At 59.2% G+C, this 17,306-nt stretch overlaps 2 protein-coding genes across 2 annotated transcripts; one reads left to right on the plus strand and one right to left on the minus strand.

Moving 5' to 3' along the window:
- Nucleotides 1–526: 526 nt before the first annotated feature.
- On the plus strand, nt 527–7,814 carry TEKTIP1 (tektin bundle interacting protein 1). Its single transcript, XM_037505054.2, has 4 exons — nt 527–1,426; nt 2,740–2,978; nt 3,054–3,179; nt 3,274–7,814. The coding sequence occupies exons 1-4, from the start codon at nt 1,293–1,295 to the stop codon at nt 3,450–3,452; spliced, it is 678 nt and encodes a 225-aa protein (XP_037360951.1). The 5' UTR covers nt 527–1,292; the 3' UTR covers nt 3,453–7,814.
- MFSD12 (major facilitator superfamily domain containing 12) lies at nt 1,635–13,141 on the minus strand. The gene is made up of 10 exons (XM_037505053.2): nt 12,844–13,141; nt 8,836–9,046; nt 7,049–7,187; nt 6,747–6,929; nt 6,398–6,490; nt 6,208–6,300; nt 5,495–5,665; nt 5,316–5,410; nt 4,123–4,253; nt 1,635–4,011 (listed from the first exon to the last, which is right to left on the minus strand). Exons 1-10 carry the CDS (start codon nt 13,139–13,141, stop codon nt 3,989–3,991), a joined length of 1,437 nt encoding a protein of 478 aa, XP_037360950.1. The 3' UTR covers nt 1,635–3,988.
- Between the last annotated feature and the right edge of the window lie 4,165 nt (nt 13,142–17,306).

Consider the following 17,306-nt stretch of genomic DNA (forward strand, 5'->3'; position numbering starts at 1 on the left):
AGAGAAGGGAGGTGTGGGGCTTGCGGGGGGGGGGGGGCGCATCTGAGGCATCTGCCCAGAGCAGCTGCCCTGACTGGTGGGGCACGCCGGCCTGTCCCTCCCCGTGATGGTCCCCGTCCTGGACACCAGCGGCAAGCTGCTCTCCCGGGGTGTCGCGTGAGTGGGTGATGCAATGGAAGCTCATGTAGCTTCACTGGTGGGCACGAGGCCTCGAGAAAGGGCAGTTTTAAATCGGGGTTTTGCTAAGGGCCTGAGGAAGAGCTGGGGGGCTGGGGGCACCTGGGCAAGAGAGCGCCAGGCAGTGGATGCGCATGCGCAGGCGGGGGGGGGCAGGGTGTTGCCAGGTATGTTGAGAAACAGGCGGCGCACTAGGGGATGCAGGCAGGGAGGGGACTAGGCAGGTGATACGGAGGGGGACTTGGGCTTCGGCCCGGAGGAAGGGGGGCCCTGGGTGTGTGCTGGGGTGGGGAGAGGCGCAACTACTGTGCGCACACCCACGGCAGGTACAGAGGGGGACGGCCTCTGCTCCAGCCCAGCGGGCAGCTTGACGGGCCTCGGACAGGGGGAGGTGGCGCTGTGAAGTACAGTTTACCATCTTAAAGTCAGCGATTTAGTAGCGTGTGGCGTTTACGGAGTTGTCCACCACCGTGCTCGATTATAGAATATTCCATCTCCCCCAAAAGAAGCCCTGGGCCCCATCAGCATTTATCTCCAGCCCCTGGCACCATGAACCCCACTTCTGTCTCTCTGGACGTTTCTCGTCAGTGGACTCGCACCGCGTGGCCTCGTGTGTCTGGCTTCTCTCCCCGAGTGGCGTGTTCGGGCCCCTCCCCTCGGTGGCCTGTGCGCCCCCTCCTTTTCATGACTGAGTCATACTCCAGTGTGTGGCGGCCGAGCCGATGCGTGTCCAACCATCGATGGGCTGTTCTCTGTTGTGAATCATGCTGCTGTGAATATTCTCGTACACGTTTTGCTCTGGATGTGTTTTGGAAACGGAAATGAAGGGCTGGCTGGGGGAGTGAGAAGGGAGGAGTTGGGGCTTGGAGGCTCCCAGCTAGAAGGCCTGCAAGGGTGGAGCTGAGGAGACCCCTCTGTGGGGATGTGGGGAGAGGCCCCTGGTCAGTGTGTGAGGTGCAGGGGTTCAGCGGCTCCCCACCAAGGCGTGTCTCCACCCCCAGCAGCCCCTGTGCCCTTATCCTAGCTCCTCAGCTGGGGAAAGGAGGGAGTGGCCTGGATGGCCAGCCTGGCCCGCCGTTGCCAGGACACCCTGGGTGGCCTTTGTCCAGTCAACAATGCTCCCACATGCCTTCTCAGCGGGAGCGCCAAGGGACCCAGAGGCAGACATGCAGACCCTGAGGCGGGAGGCCACCAGGCCCTACATCCCCCGGCGGACCCTGGAAGTGGACTTCCCGGCATCTCTGTACAGGTAGGCCCCCTGGAGCCCCTAAATCGAGCCTGAATCCTCCCCTCCTCTTGGGGTTTTGGGCCTGATTGGATTTGGCTCTCCTAGTGTCTACTTCTTTGTCAAAGGCACGTCCGTGCTACACCCTCTGCCTCACCCCAGCCTGGCCGGTCCCTGCGCTGCCTCCCCACCTCCCTGCCGCTCGGCCCCCACCGGCCCTCCCTGCACTCCGAGCCAGGCGAGTGTGCGCTGGTCACCACGCACAGAAACGTGTCCTCTCCCGAGATCCGCGTGGGCAGATTGGTTCCTTTTGAGGCCATGAGGGAGCGTCCCTTGCTCTGCAGCTCAGGCAGGGTCCAGCGTCCTTGGCGTCCTTTGGCTCCAGCCTCTGCCGCCATCTTCACCCGGCTCGTCCCCGTACGTCCATGTCCATGTCGGGTCCCCCTCCTGACAAAGACCAGGCATTGCGGTAGGGGCACCCTAAGCCGCTGTGACCTCGCCCTAATGGGCAACATCTGCTAGACCCTATTTCCAAGTCAGGTCACCTCCTGGGGCCCTAGATGGATGCTGTTCCGCCCAGTGGGGAACCCATTAAGTGACAGTCTGTGCAGCTGGAAAGCAGCCAAGGTCCTTGTGCCACTGGCGCCGCTCCACTCCCGCGCGGTAGGGAGGGAAATGAGGGAGTTGAGTGGCGCAGGTTTCCACATTGGTGTAACGAAAGGGGCACACACACTTGCACACCCACCCCCTGCTCGTTGCTGTAAGAAAGCAGAAGAAATGAAGACAAGCGGCAGCCGCGCGGGAGCCCCCGGTTCATCGGGTGCTGTTTTATTGTTTACTTGCATTTACACACGACGTGCATTTTCAGTCCAGAGTGCTGCAGTTGTGCAGGACCCCAGAACCCAGCCGGGGTCCGGTTCCTGAGGCTGGTGGTCCAGAGCCCACCAGCCCGAGTCTGCCTTGGGTGAGACTCAGGAGTTTCTGGTTTCCTGTGCTCTGATGAAATCCACCAGAGCAGCTTCTAAGCTAGGCCCTCGGTGCAGCAACCCCACGGGCACCCCCTTGGGGCAGACACTTCAGCCCCCTCTCCCCAGGGTGGAAACCGGTTTCTGCTTAAGCAAGCAGCCTCCCCAGCCTTGGGGTCCGGCACTGAAGGCTATATGTGATGCAGCAGCGTGGGGCCGGGGGAGGCCCTTGAGCCTTGGCCAGGCCTTTGTATCCTCCATCCTGGCCATGAGGTCACAGGGCCCATTCTAGAGCTGGGCAAGCTGAAGCTAGGGGAGGGGCAGGGACAGCATAGGCTCAGCCTTTGTCCCCCCCAAATCCCCTACCCCTAGCGATGACTATCTGTCCCTGGAGGGACCCCGCTGGACGCCGGCCATCAAGCAGGCAACATGTTGGAAGTACACGCCCATGGGAAGAGACGCAGCCGGTCAGCACTGGTACACTGGCCTGACTAACTCGGACTCCCGAGAAGCCTGGTACACGCTCCCTCGGGCCCTGGACAGCCCCCACCGAGAGGCTTACACCCGCTGGCACGGCTGCCATGGCCACCGGGAGCACAGCATGCCCTCGGGTGAGTGTTCAGTCCCGCAGGACCCACGCCGGGCCGCGGGCAGGGACCAGAGATGACTTCCCTCCCTCCCCACAGCCTACACCCAGCGCCTGCGGGAGACATCCTGGTACGACCCCGTGATCCCGGCCCAGTACAAGGACCCCAGCACTCGGTGGGGGAGCATGCTGTGGACAGACAGGCCCATCCGGGGCAAGGAATACGGTGAGGCGAGGGACCGGGCGCCGGGGCGGGGGAGCATGGCCACCCTGGGTCAGGAAGCCAGGGACAGGAGGTGACGAGGGTCCCGGCCCCACAGTGCTCAACAGGAACCGATACGGGGTGGAGCCGCCGTGGCGGGTGTCTGACTACGTGCCCTACCTGTCGGCGCCCCAGCGCCCCCACTACACCACCCAGAACTACCGGCAGTGGGACCTGGAACCCTACTGTCCCTCTACCAAGCAGCGGCCCCCACCCGTCTACACGCCCACTCACTGATAAAGACCATGCTGCCAGCCTGCGGCTCTCTGCTTGGCGCGGGGAAGACCGGGGAACGTGGCCCTCGCCCCACTGTCCCCTTCCAGGGCCCCAGGCAGACAGCCGAGGCGCAGTCCTCACCCACGGGTGACTTTATTTATGGTCAGCGGCACTCCCTGCAGCTGAGGCCTGGGCCAGTCCCCAGCGCCGAGTCCTGGAAGGCTCAGTGCTGACGCCATCCTCCAGGGGCCTGAGCGTCTGCCCCCGCATTCCGGAGTGCAGCCCAGATCATCCAGAGAGCTGGGCTGGAGTGGTTGGGAGCGGGGCGACTCCCAAGCCTGCCAGACCCCATGGGCCCTGGATACCAGAAGGTCCAGCTAGGTGTCCCCACTGGGTCCTGCCCATCCTGTCCGGCCTTTCCCACCAGTCCTGCATCCAGGCAGGGGTGGGGGCCGAGGATCTGAGAAGTGGGGTTGGGCTGCTCTGGAAGCCTCTGCTGAGCATCCCATGTGTGCACAGCTGCGGTTTGCCTGCAGCGGGCAGGAGGCCTAGGGGAGTCAGGGTTGAGCTCCAGGCTCCCCTGCAAGAGAAGGGGGGAGAGGGGTTAGTGAGCCGTAGGACGAGCCCCTCCCTGTCTCGGCCCTCCCACCCATGGCTGGTTTGGGATTTTATGGGGGAGTCAACAACTCACAGCTCCGAAGGCGGATGGGCCAAACAAGCAGACTGCACAGAGTGAAGGTGGCGGCCACGCCCACACCACCGGTCACGGCCACCATGACCCAGTGGTAGAAGCCCACGCAGGCCCTGCAGCAGAGCTCCGAGCTGGGGGGAGGCAGAGTGTGTGAGCAGAACCTGGAGACTCCCTCCAACCCCACCTGGGCCTCCCACCTCAGACGAGGGCAGCTTTTCTGGGCACTCAGGCCCGAAGCTGGGGGTCACCCTGGACCCAGTCTCCTGCCGCTCTGACACACCATCCAGTACTGTTGACTCTGCCTTCAAAATCTTTCCAGAAGCCACTCATTTCTGCCCCTCCTCAGCCCCCATCAGGTCCACCCCATTGTTACCAGCCTGGATCGATGCAGTCCGCAACTCCACCCTCACTCCACATAATCCGTCCTCCCTGAAGCAGCCCAGGAGGTGCCCATGAGCACCCAAGTCAGGTCCCGCCCCTTTGCCAACCGCTGGGAGGGAGGGTAAAGGCAGAACCCAAGATGCCCGTGGCCCAGGAGGACCTGCACAACCTGCACCACCCCTCCCACTGCGCCAATCACGTGGGTCTCCTGGCTGCCTCCAACGTGCCAGCCCAGTCCTACCCCGGGGCCTTTGCATGCATTGTGTCCATTTGCCTAGAACTGCCAGGCCTCCGGTCCTAGACCACCTCCTCAAGGAAGCCCTCCTGACAACCTGCACCAGTCAGACCTCTGTAAACAACCCCTCACCACTGGATAACATATTTATTTGTGCAATTATTAATGTGGCTGGCATCACCCCAGCTCTGTGAGGACAGGGGACCAGGCCAACTTTGGTTCCCAGATCCTGAGCTTCTATAAGGCACAAAACTCAATGGTCTCGCACCATCTGGATCTGGAACCCTCATTTCTAAAGGTCTGAGTCTCCCTCTCTGGTATCCCGCACCCACTCCCCTCACATTCCCCCTGATGTTTGTGCTGCGTCCTCAATGCCCAGGACAACATTCAGCATTTGTTGAATGAATAAACAAAGTGCCCAAGGTAAGGAACAACCAAGCCTCCCAGCCTGTGCCCCCCACCCGGGTGGGGTCTTTCTCCACACTGAGTCCTCAGACTTGGAGTAGGGCCTGCACACAGCACACGCCCAGCAGGCTCTTCCTAACGAGGGAGCGAATGAGTGGGCGGTGGCACTCACGTGCAGGGGTGCAGGCTCTGGATGACCATGACTGCCAGCCCGTTGGCTACCTTATCCGAGAAGCTCATGGCGCCATACACGAAGGCTCCGCTGTGCTGGGGGGATGCAGGCGAGGGAGGTCAGTGCCCACAGTCCCAGCTCTGGTCCCAGCCCCAGCTGGCCCTGCCCACCAGCCCTACCGTGTGGGAGCCAATGAGGTCGGCTGTCATGGCCAGTGAAGTGACAAGGATGGTGGCACAACCGGTGCCCAGCAGTACGGCTACCGCATACACAGCCACGCCCAGCTCATCTGCCAGCGCCACCCAAGCTGCAAAGGCCAGGATCACCAGGAGGCCCGAAAAGTAGGTCATCTGTGGAGGAGGCCAGCCTGGCGTCAGGCTCACTTCGGGGTACCTGCCTCTCTGCTCTTCAGTCTGCCTTACACACCCCCACCCCTCCGCCAGCAAAGGAGGGGTCAAGTTGGACTGTCCAATTCTGACCTCAGGGAATTCGTAGACCCTGAGGCTGCACTGCTGATGCCTGGGAGCTGGGCAGCCTGATGCTGCTGCTGCCGCCAGACTGTGGCTGTTTACGTCTAAATGTGAACCGTTTAAAATTAAAATGAAGGATTCAGGTCCTAGGTCATGTAACGTACGTTTCAAGCACTCAATGGCCACACCTTGCTACCACACTGGACACACAAAGTTCTAGAGTTCCTCAGCCCTAGTTCTCAGTCTTGAGTACCTGAGATGCTCAGAATCTAGGATTCTAGAATTACTGGTTTCCAGACCCAGGGATCAACAAGGTGCAGATGAATATTGTGGCCTGTACTCATCCAAGTGCTAGAGGTCTGAGCTCACAGCTGAGGCCCCGCACCTCCACCCAGCCCCCACCGGCAGCCACGCCCACTCACATTCCTCCCGATGCACTTATTGACCGGCTTCATGAGGAAGGAGGAGAAGAAGCCGCTGAGGTACATCACTAGTGGGATGGTGGCAATGAATTTCTGCAGGGGCAGAGTTAGGTATGTGCATTATACAGGTGCGGCTCCACGCTGGGCCTCCCCCCACCCCCACTGCCGCCGCTGCCCCCTGCCAGCTCACCTTGGGCAGTTTGAGGGAGTAGGTGAGGTACATGGCCATGTACGTCTGGGACAGGTTCACAATGAGCCTGGTGCTCATGTACAGCAAGCCCACCTGTGGACAGACCACCGGGAGTCAGCGGCGCTTCCCTCCCACCCGCAGGGGCGCGGGGGCCCTAGGGGAGCACCCACGGCTGGCACGCAATGCACTAGCGGTGGCTGCCAATGGAAGTGCAGTGGGTTGGCATGGAGAAGCTACTGTGTTTCCTCCTGCATTTGCCATCCCTGCCTGCTGCAGGGCAGTACGGGGCTTGAAGGGCAAGGGGCATCAACTCTAGGCCCCTCCACCAACCCTCCCCACCATGACATACCTGGTAAAAGGCTGGTTCCCGAAGCCAGTGGTTCCACAGCAGCAAGGGCCTGGCAGTAGCGGGGGCCAGCAGGGGGGTGTGTTCATCTGGCTCCGCCACCTGGGGCCGGCGCCCCTCCCTGGTGCCCAGGTGAAACAGTAGGGAGAAGACTGCTCCCACGCCCACCACCAACAGGGAGAGGTTCTGGGGAACAGCAGGAGAGGGATCAGCGGCAGTTCTCATGACCTGAACCCCAGGTTCAGGGCCTTTGGGGTGTCCCACCAGCCAGCAGCGGCCTTGGCCCACCCTGGGGCCCAGCTCACCCGGAACACCGGCACATCTTGGACCCCCAGCTGGTCACTGATGTCCTCGGCAGGCCCCACGTGTGTGGAGCCCTGCAGGTGCAGCAGGAGCCAGGCAGCACCATAGACAGTGATGTTGGCAACCACGGTGAAGGCATACCTGGCGCGGCAGGAAAGCCCTCAGTTTAGGCAGTAACCACACGGCCACTTCCTCCCCAGGTCGGAGCTGTTTGTGGTGTCTGGGGGATCTCTGGCTGATGGGTGATTTCAGCCACTAACACATCAGGAGGCCCCAGGGAAGCCCTGCTGGCCTCAGTTTCCCCCAACCAGCTAGCTGATGATTACAGCTGTGACCCACAATGCGACTGGGATATCGCAGCTGCAGGAACCGGGGTACAGACTCTCCAAACTGGGGCTAAGGCAGGGCTGCAAACCCCAAGTCTGAGAACCTGAGATGCTCAGAAGCCAGGATTCTGCCACCAAGGAATTCTTGGTTTCCATATCCTGGGCTTCAACAGGGCAAGGGCTCCATGGTCTAGAATCATCTGCAGCCCGGAATCATGACCCTCTAGGGGCTTGGCCAGAATGGGTACGCGTGTGCGTGTGCGTATGAGTGGATCTCACCAGGGCTGTTTCTGAAAGTGGTAACAAGCCCACCCACAGCGCTCAGAGAGGACCTGAAGCTGGCAGGAAGTGCCCGCAGGTGGAAAATGTGCCCTCAGTCTGACCAGCTGGGCCCCATCCACTGGGCCCCTGGGAGGCCCAGGCATTGGGTAACCCCATCGTTCGTGCCCGGGAGCACCCGGCCAGAATGGGGAACTCAGAAGCAGGGCGGGGGAGGAGGCGGCCCGCCTGAGCAGAACCGGTGTCAAGCGGGCTGGTTTGAAGACACGTGGACCAGTCACAAGATGCTGTGCAAAGAGCAGGAGGACCCTTTCCCGGCACCCGTGGTGAGGTGGGCCTCCAGCCTTGTGCCACCTTCGCCTGAGCTGCCCCTTCCTGCTGGAATCAGCACTCCTGTGCCCGCTTCCTGCTGTGTAAGCAGACAGGGACCCACTCTGCTCAAGCCTGGTGTTAGCATGTGACCTCTCGGGTTTGTTGTAAGGAAGGAATTGTAAGGAAGACATTCTCTGCCATGTACACAGCAGTCACCCCATAAATGCTCCCATTATATCAGCACTAACCCCTTTAAGGACCTCACATAAGTTGACAGACAAGCAGGCACTCACTGTACCCGTGTGCAAAGGACAGGAGTCCCAGACCACCTCAGAGTGCCCCAAGCCCCGGTCCTGCCCTCATCCCCTGCTGTGGGGATGGCCTATGGTGTGGGTGTCACTCCTAGGTGAAGGTAACAGTCTGTGGCAAAGGGAAAGAGATTTGGTGGATGTATTTGAGCCCTTAACCAGTCTTCATTCATCGGAAGAGTATCCTGGGTGGGCCTGACCTAATCAGGCGAGCCCTAGAAAGCGAGCTCAGGCCTTCCTGGACATCCCAGAGTCCGGCCGGCCTCAGAGCAGCAACGAGCCACACGTGCAGGAAAATGAATTCTGCCACCACCAACTACACGAGCACAGCAGAAAGACCCCACGCCTCCGATGGGACCCCAGCCCCTGACACCCGATGACAGCCCCGAGACCAGTACCAGACCCCCGACCCGCAGAAGCCGGGAGGTGATAAATGTGTGGTTTCAGGCCTCTGGCTTCGTGGTCACTTGCTACATGGCAACGGCTGACTGACCGCCCACGAGAAAGGGTGGCCCCAGCGCCACTGCCCTGTGGTGCCCCCTGCCCTGCCCGCCGGGGTGGTACCTGAGGGCCGTGAGCTCCACCTTCTCCTGGTCGTTGGTGACAAGCTCGGGGATGAGGCTGAGGTGGGCGATCTGGGTGGCGGCCCAGCCAAACTGGAAGATGACGATGAAGGGCGCGTAGTACAGGAGGGCGGCCCACTCGGGCGTGGCGGCCCCGCAGCCCAGGCAGGGGCTGAAGATGAAGGGGAAGGAGAGCAGGACGCAGATGGTGCCTGGGGAAGGCGGGAGGGGTGCAGGTCAGGCTCCACGTCTGCCCTCAGCCCGGGGCTGGGGGGAGGTGGCGGACGGGGCGCGACACAGACACAGACAAGGCCAAAGTCAGCAGTCCAGGGCAGGGGGCTGGCAGCCTGGGGCTCCCCAGGTTTCTGGCCCCTTTGGCAAATGGGGAAACAGGCAGAGAGTTCTGGGGTGCCCTGAGGTCACAGAGCAAACAAGCCAGAGGGTCCAGGCTTCCACCCGCCGATTCGGGCTTGTGTTTAATGGGGAAACTGAGGCACAGAACACATTACGCACCCTGAGGGCACACGCTGTAACTAGCACGGGGGCGGGGCCAGAACACTTGTCCAGGTGCCCAGAAGGGGCAGGAGTGGCACTCTCTCACACACACACACACACACACACACACACACACACACACACACACGAGGTCGGAGTCCTGGGGAATTGGCGCCCTGGGGAATGCCTGGGGGCCAAAGCCCTGAGGCAACACAGCAGGTTGGAGTGGCCCTTGAGGACCCTGATGACCGCCCATGGCAGCCCCTCCCTGCCCTGCCCAGGAGCGCCCTTCTGTCCCCAGCTCCCATCAAGTCTGTGCGGCCACCGGGAGGCAGGAGCCAGGAGAAGCCCCACGGCCCCTGGCCTCCGAGTCCCAGTGTCGCCCCCAGCCTGTAAAGGGGCCTCTTCACGGACCACACTCAGAACAAGCCCAAGCCCGCCCTGTATCCCCAAGCCCTGCATGACCTGCCGACCCCTCCCTCCCTCTGCTCCAGCCGCTGGGGCCTCCTGGCTGTTCCTCCCACAAGCCAGCCGCCATCCTGCCCCAGGGCTGTGCCCTCTGTCTGGAGCGCCCATCCCCTCACATCGTAGCAAGGCGGGGCCCTGTTCATCCCTCAGGACTCAATTCAAATGGCACTTCCCCCCAGAGAAGGTCCCGGCACCAGCAGCCCCCGCAGCCCGACACCATCTGGACTCCACTCTCCTTCCTTCCTTTGGACGCCTTTGCGCACACGCAGGAATTCCCCTGTCCATACGCCTGCCGTTTCCTGTCAGCCGCCCCCACCAGCCTGGGGTCTCTGTGGGTGGGTATAATAGGTCTCTCAAAAGTCACTCCTGTGTCCCTGGCACCTAGCCCGAGATTGGCACATCACTATCTCCTGAATGATGAAAAATAATAATAGTGGATTCTGCTTATAGCCCAAAGAGATGGATGTTATTATCTCTGTTGCCCAGATGGAAAAACAGAGTAAGCCACAGAGCTAAGAATCCAGCTGCTGGTCCCCAAACTTCAATCCTTCACTCCAGCCCTGCACTTCCTCCCTTCCAGGAGCTACTGGAGGAGGCCAGGACATGCTTGCCAGCGAGACTGACTTCCCCCCTCCTCCCAACAGCTCCGGAGGTGACCTCATCCCCGAGACCCTGGGCCTATCCCCGCAGTCCTGGGATTGGGGAAATGAAACCAAAACCACCCTTTTGTTTCTCTGGAACTGGTGCCTGGGAGAGACTTCCTGGTAGAGTGCTGGGGGCCTGGGGGCACCCCAGATTAGGCACAAACTGTTGACTCTAGTCAGAATAACATGCTGCCCTGGCCAAACTCCAAGTTAACCATTGTGTGGGCCGGGCAGCCTGACTGGGAGACCTTAGGCTAATGACTTTGCCTCTTTGGGCCTTTATTTATACAAGCACTGGGTACAGTCAGAAGCGTGGGAAGGTGAGAGAATTCACCAGAGCCTGAATGGGGAACAGAACAGGCAAACTGACGATATACACTGCTGAGGGGAGCAGCGGGCGTGGCAGGAGAGGTCTGTCACGCCATGTGGGACCCTCACCAGTAGGGGATCGAACCGGCGCTGCAGAGGCTGCGGGCAGCTTCACAGCCCAGCACTCAATTGCTGTGCCACCAGGGGAGGCCCTGGGCCTCAGTTTTTAGAAAAGGGAGATAATGGCACTTATTGTCAGCATAAGAATTAAGAATGAGTGTAAAATTGAGGAGCTCCTGCTACTTACACCAAGCCACCTTGTGCCTCATCAACTTCAAATCCATATTTCACACCTTTGTGTGTGCTGTTGATGACACACATGTGCTCCTACTCATCCTTCAAAACCCCAAAGTTGATATCCTCTCTGCTGGAATTCTGCTTCTTCCTAATGAAACCTACCCCATGGGAATGAATGTCCATATATGGTTTTAAGGGCCCTCTCTGGAATAAAGGGGGATCCCTGAGAGCTTTGCTAAGGGGAAAAGTGAGTCCATTATCCTCACCCACAGATCCAGGGGTGAAATTAGAGAAGTGGGCACTGTTGCCAAAGCGACCTTTACTGAAGTCACCACATCAGGTGTCAGCCTGAAACTACCTTGTCAGCCTGGAACTACCTTGTCAGTGAGTCCACATGATCATAGACAATGTGGCATTCGAGGTGTGGGTGCAGCTCTGCTGACAACCCCACACTGCCAGAGAGGGTCCCTGCTAAAGTCCACCTTCACACAAGGAGCTCATAATCTCAGTCTCCTGCCTCTCCCTGTTCCCTTTGACGGTGGCTATAGTCTAAAGGGACCCAAGAACAGACCGGGTGTCTCCAGTGCTTAAGAAACCTGAATTCCAATGCCGCCCTCCCCCCTCCACCGCCCCCCTCCACTGCCCCTTGGCCACTTGCAGAACTGCTGTGTCTTGCAAAATCATCTCTCAAGAATGCTTGAGGCAAATCATATCTCCCTGGTCATTGTTCACAGAGCAAGGAGACACCACCAGCTCCTCCTGGCTTCTAGAAGTCTGTAGCCCAGAATTCCCAGGAGTGGGCAGAACTCCTGGCCCTGCCTCCTAAATTCTCAGCAGGCCCCAAACGCCAGGGTTTAGCAAGCACTTCTGCCACGGAGAGCGGCTGGGGCTAATCTCAAGGCCCAGAGTCCAGGTGGGCAGCGAAGGGTCACCTACCAGGAGGGAGGCATTATCCTGGGGTGCACAGGGACAGGGTGTGCCAACCCATATGGAACCTGCCTCCTCCCCTCACCAACAGCGCTCTGGTCCAGCTAACAGCTGCAGAAGAGTGTGACCCCATTACACCCCGGCACACCTCCTGCCCCACCGGCCTGTGTGGGACAGAAGCAGGGCACAGACCCTGATTCTTGTCTCAACTCTCAGCTCCGAAGGCAACCCCCAAATCCTCCCAGCACCAGGTCACCAGAGATGAGGCAAGGGATAGGACCGACAGGCAGAGAGGCAACTCGACGCAGCTTGAACCTCAGAGTTGCCAGGGCCATCACCCGAAGGGCAGATGGACGCGTCAAGGCAGAGCAGGCTGACAGCTAGCACCGCGCAGTCAGACCCAACCAGTCAGGGCTGGGGTTGACTCTCTGGGTCAGAGAGACGAGGAGAGGCCACCTGCAGGACCCCAGCCCGAGGCCGCCGGGAGGGGAGGGCTGGCCACGGGAGAGGCACAGACTGATAAGCAGACAGAGGGGGAGGCTCCTGGGTCGGGCAGATAGAGGTCTAAGCAGTTGCACACACCGGGCGGGGCGGGTCACGGGGCACTGACACCGAGGGGCGGCTCAGGTGCGGCAGACACAAGGAGGAAGCAGGCTCGAGGAAACAGGGCGAGCGAGGCTCGGGGCGTCTGGCGGGGACAGGCAGGAGGCGCTGGCCCCGGGGGCGCCACGTCGGGTGCTGGGCAGGGCCGCGCGGCGGGAGGCCGGGGACAGGACCACAGCGGAGCCGGGCAGCGGGCGGGAAGCCAGGGGACCTCTGGGCGGCCGGGACCGCGGGCGGGCGGCGGGCGGGGCGCGGCCGGGACTTACCCACCAGGTGCCAAGTCTTGCGGGGGCCGCAGCGGGCGCAGCGGCCGGCGGCGCGGTCGGCCTCGTAGCCCACCAGGGGCGTGCACAGCCCGTCCGCCACCTGGCCGAGCAGCAGCAGCAGCCCCGCGCCGCGCGAGCTGTAGGCGCGCACCGAGTGCAGGTAGAGCAGCAGGTAGGTGAACCACATGGACGCGCTCAGGTCGTTGAGGAAGTGGCCGACCGCGTAGCTCAGCCGCGCGGCCAGGGACAGCGGCTGCGGGGGCGCCCCCGCTCCCGCGGCCGGGGGCCCCGGACCCATGACAACCTGCGGGCGCGCGCCGGGCCGCCGGGCGGGCCTCGCACTGGACCCGGCGCCTCCGTCCGCGCCGCCTCCCGCGTCCGCCGGGTCCGCCCCGACCAGCGCGGCCGCGGCCGCAGAGCCCGCAGCCCGCGGCGCCCCGGGGGCGGGGAATCCCGAGCGGCGGCCGCCTCCGCCAATAGGGGCCGCGCGCCGGGACCCGGAACCAATCGCCAGGAGAGGGCGTGGCCTCAACATCGGCCCGCCCCCCGCGCCGGCCGCGCACCGGCCCCGCGGCCCTAGCGCCGACCACCCGGGGGTTCGCGGGGGGCCCCTCCGCAGAGGTGGGGGGAGACGCGCATAGCGCCCCCGCCCAGACCCCCGCCTCCCGGCCGTCGCCACCCCGGCCTGCCCGCAACTTTACGGGTCTAACGTGGGCTGAGGAAGAGCGAATGGGCTGGGGCCGGTCCCAGCTTTCTGCCCCTGGGGGGGCGGGTTACCTCCCGCCCCAAGAGACCCCGTCGGGCCCGGGGAGAGCGCATTAGTGCTAATTAATTAGCTATTGCGGATAATAATGGGCTAATCATAATAATAACACCAGCTGGCATTTAACGAGCGCTGACTGTGCCAAGCGCCCCACGTGGGGTTCCTCCCCCAGCGGCGCCGCGGCCTCGGGGCGGGGCGAGCCTCGTCCCCTTCCCCGGCTGGAGGCGGCCCCGAGGAGGCGGAGGGGACCCCGGGGCTCGGGTACTTGCCCTGGGACCCGGGCTGACCCCTGCCCGGGGTTGTCTTCCCACGAGCGTCAAGCGCCTGCAAGCACGGGGCGCCTCTCCCCGGCCGCCCAGGCCCCGACGGCGTTGCTTTAACACTTGCACTTGAGGGGCTCCCCGGTGGCGCAGCGGTTGAGCGCTGGGTTGCGAAGCTGCCCGCAGCCTCTGTGGCGCCGGTTCGATCCCCGGCTGCTCCCCGGCCACCGGAGGAGGGTCCCACATGGCGCGCAGACCCCTCCTGCCGCCCGCTGCTCCCCTCAGCAGTGTACTTGGTCCTTCTGCCTGCTCTGCTCCCCGCTCTGGCTCTGGTGAATTCTCTCACCCTCCCGCGCTTCTGACTGTATCCAGTGCTCGTATAAATAAATAAATAAATAAACAAATAAACAAATAAACAAATAAATAAATAAATAAATCTTTAAAAAAAAAAAAAAAAACTTGCACTTGAGCCAGAATTATGGGGTCCAGATCCGGATCTCCCTGCTCCTGCTGTCCCCTCTGGGACAAGTCACTTCATTTTCTCTGGCCTAAGTCTCCCTGGTCTCTGCAATGGGGATGATGTGTGTTAAAAGTGATGTAAGTGCTCTCTCTTAAATTCTCATCCAGAAAGCCATCTCCGCGTCCCAATTTCCCACCCCACCGCCGCTCCCCGCCCCTCCCCGTCGAGCTGTCACTGCCTCTTCCACTGCACTCTGGTCATTGCTTTATCCCGTGCACATTCTGGGAACTCAAGAAATATCTGTTAAATGACTGATGGTGAAAAAAAATAGGGGAAGAGTCAGAAATGCAGATACAAATTGAAAAACAGCTACCCCCCTGTACACCTCAGGCTCGGGCAGCCCCACGGTGTACCCAGCCCAGGTGCCCACACTGAGGCTCACACACCACAACTTACACTCTTCTATGAAAAGGAGCCTGAAGAACGGGTGTAGAAGGGGTAATAGAGACTCCAGAGAGAACTGGCAGGGGAAAAATTATAAGGGGAGAGCTTTATTGGAGGAGATAAAGGAACTCAACTCTTTCCTCTCTGTAGGGTTTGCTCCCTGAGACATCTCCAGGGGAAATGAAAGACAACTTTAAAATCCTAGCCTAGGGCCTCCCTGGTGGCCTAAGGGTTAAGTCTCAGCGTTATCACTACCATGGTCTGAGTCCAATCCCTGGCCAGGGAGGTACCCACATGACCCAGCAGGCCTCTCTTGTCTCATCCACTTCTCCCCTCAGCAGTGTATTTCAGTAGATCCACCTGTTCTATTCCCCCTTCTATCTCTGGTGAATCCTCTCACCCCCCACACCTCTGGCCTGTACCCCAATTATTGTATGCATAAATAAATCTTTAAAAAAAAGATATTTTCCCCTTCTTCTGATGAAAAGTTGTGCATCATTCATACGTGGTTGTACCATCTGCTGTATCTCTCCGGCTGCTCTCAAGATCTTGTCTTATCTTCTTATCTTCAGACAGTGGCTGTTTGTGAAGTGACTGGACTAGTTTCCTTTGCTCTGACCTGATTATGTGTTACTATGTTTATTGTATTTGTGGATTACATCTACAAACCAATGGTTGACTTATATTACGTACCTGAGGGTCCCAGGAGTTAATGTGTTTTTTAATTTAAAGAATTTATTTATTTATGCATACAAGAGCTGGGGTGCAAGCCAGAGGTGTGGGGGCTGATTCACCAGAGACAGAGTGGGGAGCAGAACAGGCAGACTGACTGAAGTGCACTGCTGAGAGGAGCAGCGGGCAAACCAGGAAAGGTCTGTGGATATCTCCCTGTCCGGGGATCGAACTCAATCTGCAGTGGCTGCAAACAGCTTCTTTACCCTTTGCGCCACCAGGGAGGCCCCTTAATTTTTTTTTTTAAAGATTTATTTATTTATTTATACAAGCACTGGGTACAGTCAGAAGTGCAGGAGGGCGAGAGAATTCACCAGAGCCAGAGCGGGGAACAGAACAGGCAGACGGATGAAATACACTGCTGAGGGGAGCAACGGGCACAGCAGGAGGGGTCTGTCGCGTCATGTGGGACCCTCGCTGGTGGCCGGGGATCGAACCAGTGCTGCAGAGGCTGCGGGCAGCTTCGCAGCCCAGAGCTCAACCGCTGCGCCACCAGGGGAGGCCCCCCCTTAATTATTTTAAACGGGTGCATCTTGTGTGGTTCTTTAATGTTTGTCTGGCCCAATGCATCAACAATGTCATTGATGCCATTACTTAAAAGTGCCTTGTGGAAGTCGCAGAGATGAGGGTCCGCGCGAGAAGAACCCAGGGTGTGCAAATCCAGAAGGGCCTGGTTCAGGTTCTTCCCCAGGACCATGGCAGCTTCCATGGCCTCCAGGGTTCCCCCCCACACACACACACACACTCATCTGGGAAGGCTTTTGGAAGTCCTGGAAGAGGGTGCAGCCCCATGCTTGTTTTGCATCTTCAAGACATGCTCCACACCCTTCCTGGAGAGCCACTTCCTTGATGAAAAGGTAAAATTCCTCAAGAAGATGGGTGACCACATGACTAACCACCACAGGCTGGCCAGCCCCAGGCTAGGCTGGGCGAGTATCTCTTCGAAAGGCTCACTCTCAAACATGACTACATTCCTCCATAGCCCAGTGGCCTTTGAGCGGCCCAAATGGCACCCCTGGTTTTAAGGGCTTCTGCCTAAGCCTCTCCCGGGAGCGCTTCCAAGTTGTGGACCAAATGAAAACAATAAAGCTTTTTTGAGAAAAAAAAAAGGGAGGGGCCTCTTGATGCTGGCTTTGTCTGTTAATTCTTGATCTCAAATTGAGTTCATAGAATGCAATATTTAATGCTGTATTTTTGTCTGTGGACCATTTTAACTTTCCTTTCATGAGTCCATTGAATCTTTAAATATTTCCGCTGGCATTTGGATTACATGGTATGTGGAAATTACATATTATATCAAAGTTTTGTGTCCACTTTTAACTTGTGATCCCGTGAAATGAGATCCCTGGTCACTTCCAGTTACAGTCGGGTCTCTGCAATTTGCTCTCCATTGCCTTAATGTGGTAATAGTAGCACTTTGATTAGGTTTTTTATATGCTTTGGCCATTCCTAGGCCAGTTCCTATATCTACAATTGTGCAGGTGTATTTATGTTGATTTCTTTTAGTAGCCCTATAAAATCTACTTGCAACATAAAATTAAATATATATGGCTTATATTGCATGCCTGGTTCTTTATATCTAAACCTTGTATTTATGTTAGGGCAATTTGTGCAGCCTCTAATATCGTTTTCTGTTATGTCTACTGTGTTATTCATGATCTTCCATTCTGGCTTTCTTTTAAAGATTTATTTTATTTTGTATCTCACAATTATCGTTGTTTTTTCCTTTTAAAGTTTTATTCATTTATGCATACAAGAGCTGGGGTATAGGCCCAGAGGAGCAGAGAGGCGAGAGGATTCTCCA

Source organism: Talpa occidentalis, unplaced genomic scaffold (assembly GCF_014898055.3).
Source record: "Talpa occidentalis isolate TD23 unplaced genomic scaffold, MPIMG_talOcc4v2.1 talOcc4.12, whole genome shotgun sequence".
NCBI classification, from domain to species: domain Eukaryota; kingdom Metazoa; phylum Chordata; class Mammalia; order Eulipotyphla; family Talpidae; genus Talpa; species Talpa occidentalis.

Bases quoted from the DNA above. Each gene is read 5' to 3' on its own strand.
- TEKTIP1 (XM_037505054.2), top strand. From the start codon at position 1,293: ATGCTCCCACATGCCTTCTCAGCGGGAGCGCCAAGGGACCCAGAGGCA. The intron at 1,427-2,739 runs GTAGGCCCCCTG...CCCTACCCCTAG, and splicing joins TTCCCGGCATCTCTGTACAG to CGATGACTATCTGTCCCTGG. The intron at 2,979-3,053 runs GTGAGTGTTCAG...CCCTCCCCACAG, and splicing joins GGAGCACAGCATGCCCTCGG to CCTACACCCAGCGCCTGCGG.
- MFSD12 (XM_037505053.2), bottom strand. From the start codon at position 13,141: ATGGGTCCGGGGCCCCCGGCCGCGGGAGCGGGGGCGCCCCCGCAGCCG. The intron at 9,047-12,843 runs GTAAGTCCCGGC...CGCCTTCCCCAG, and splicing joins CAAGACTTGGCACCTGGTGG to GCACCATCTGCGTCCTGCTC. The intron at 6,930-7,048 runs GTGAGCTGGGCC...GCTGTTCCCCAG, and splicing joins AAGATGTGCCGGTGTTCCGG to AACCTCTCCCTGTTGGTGGT.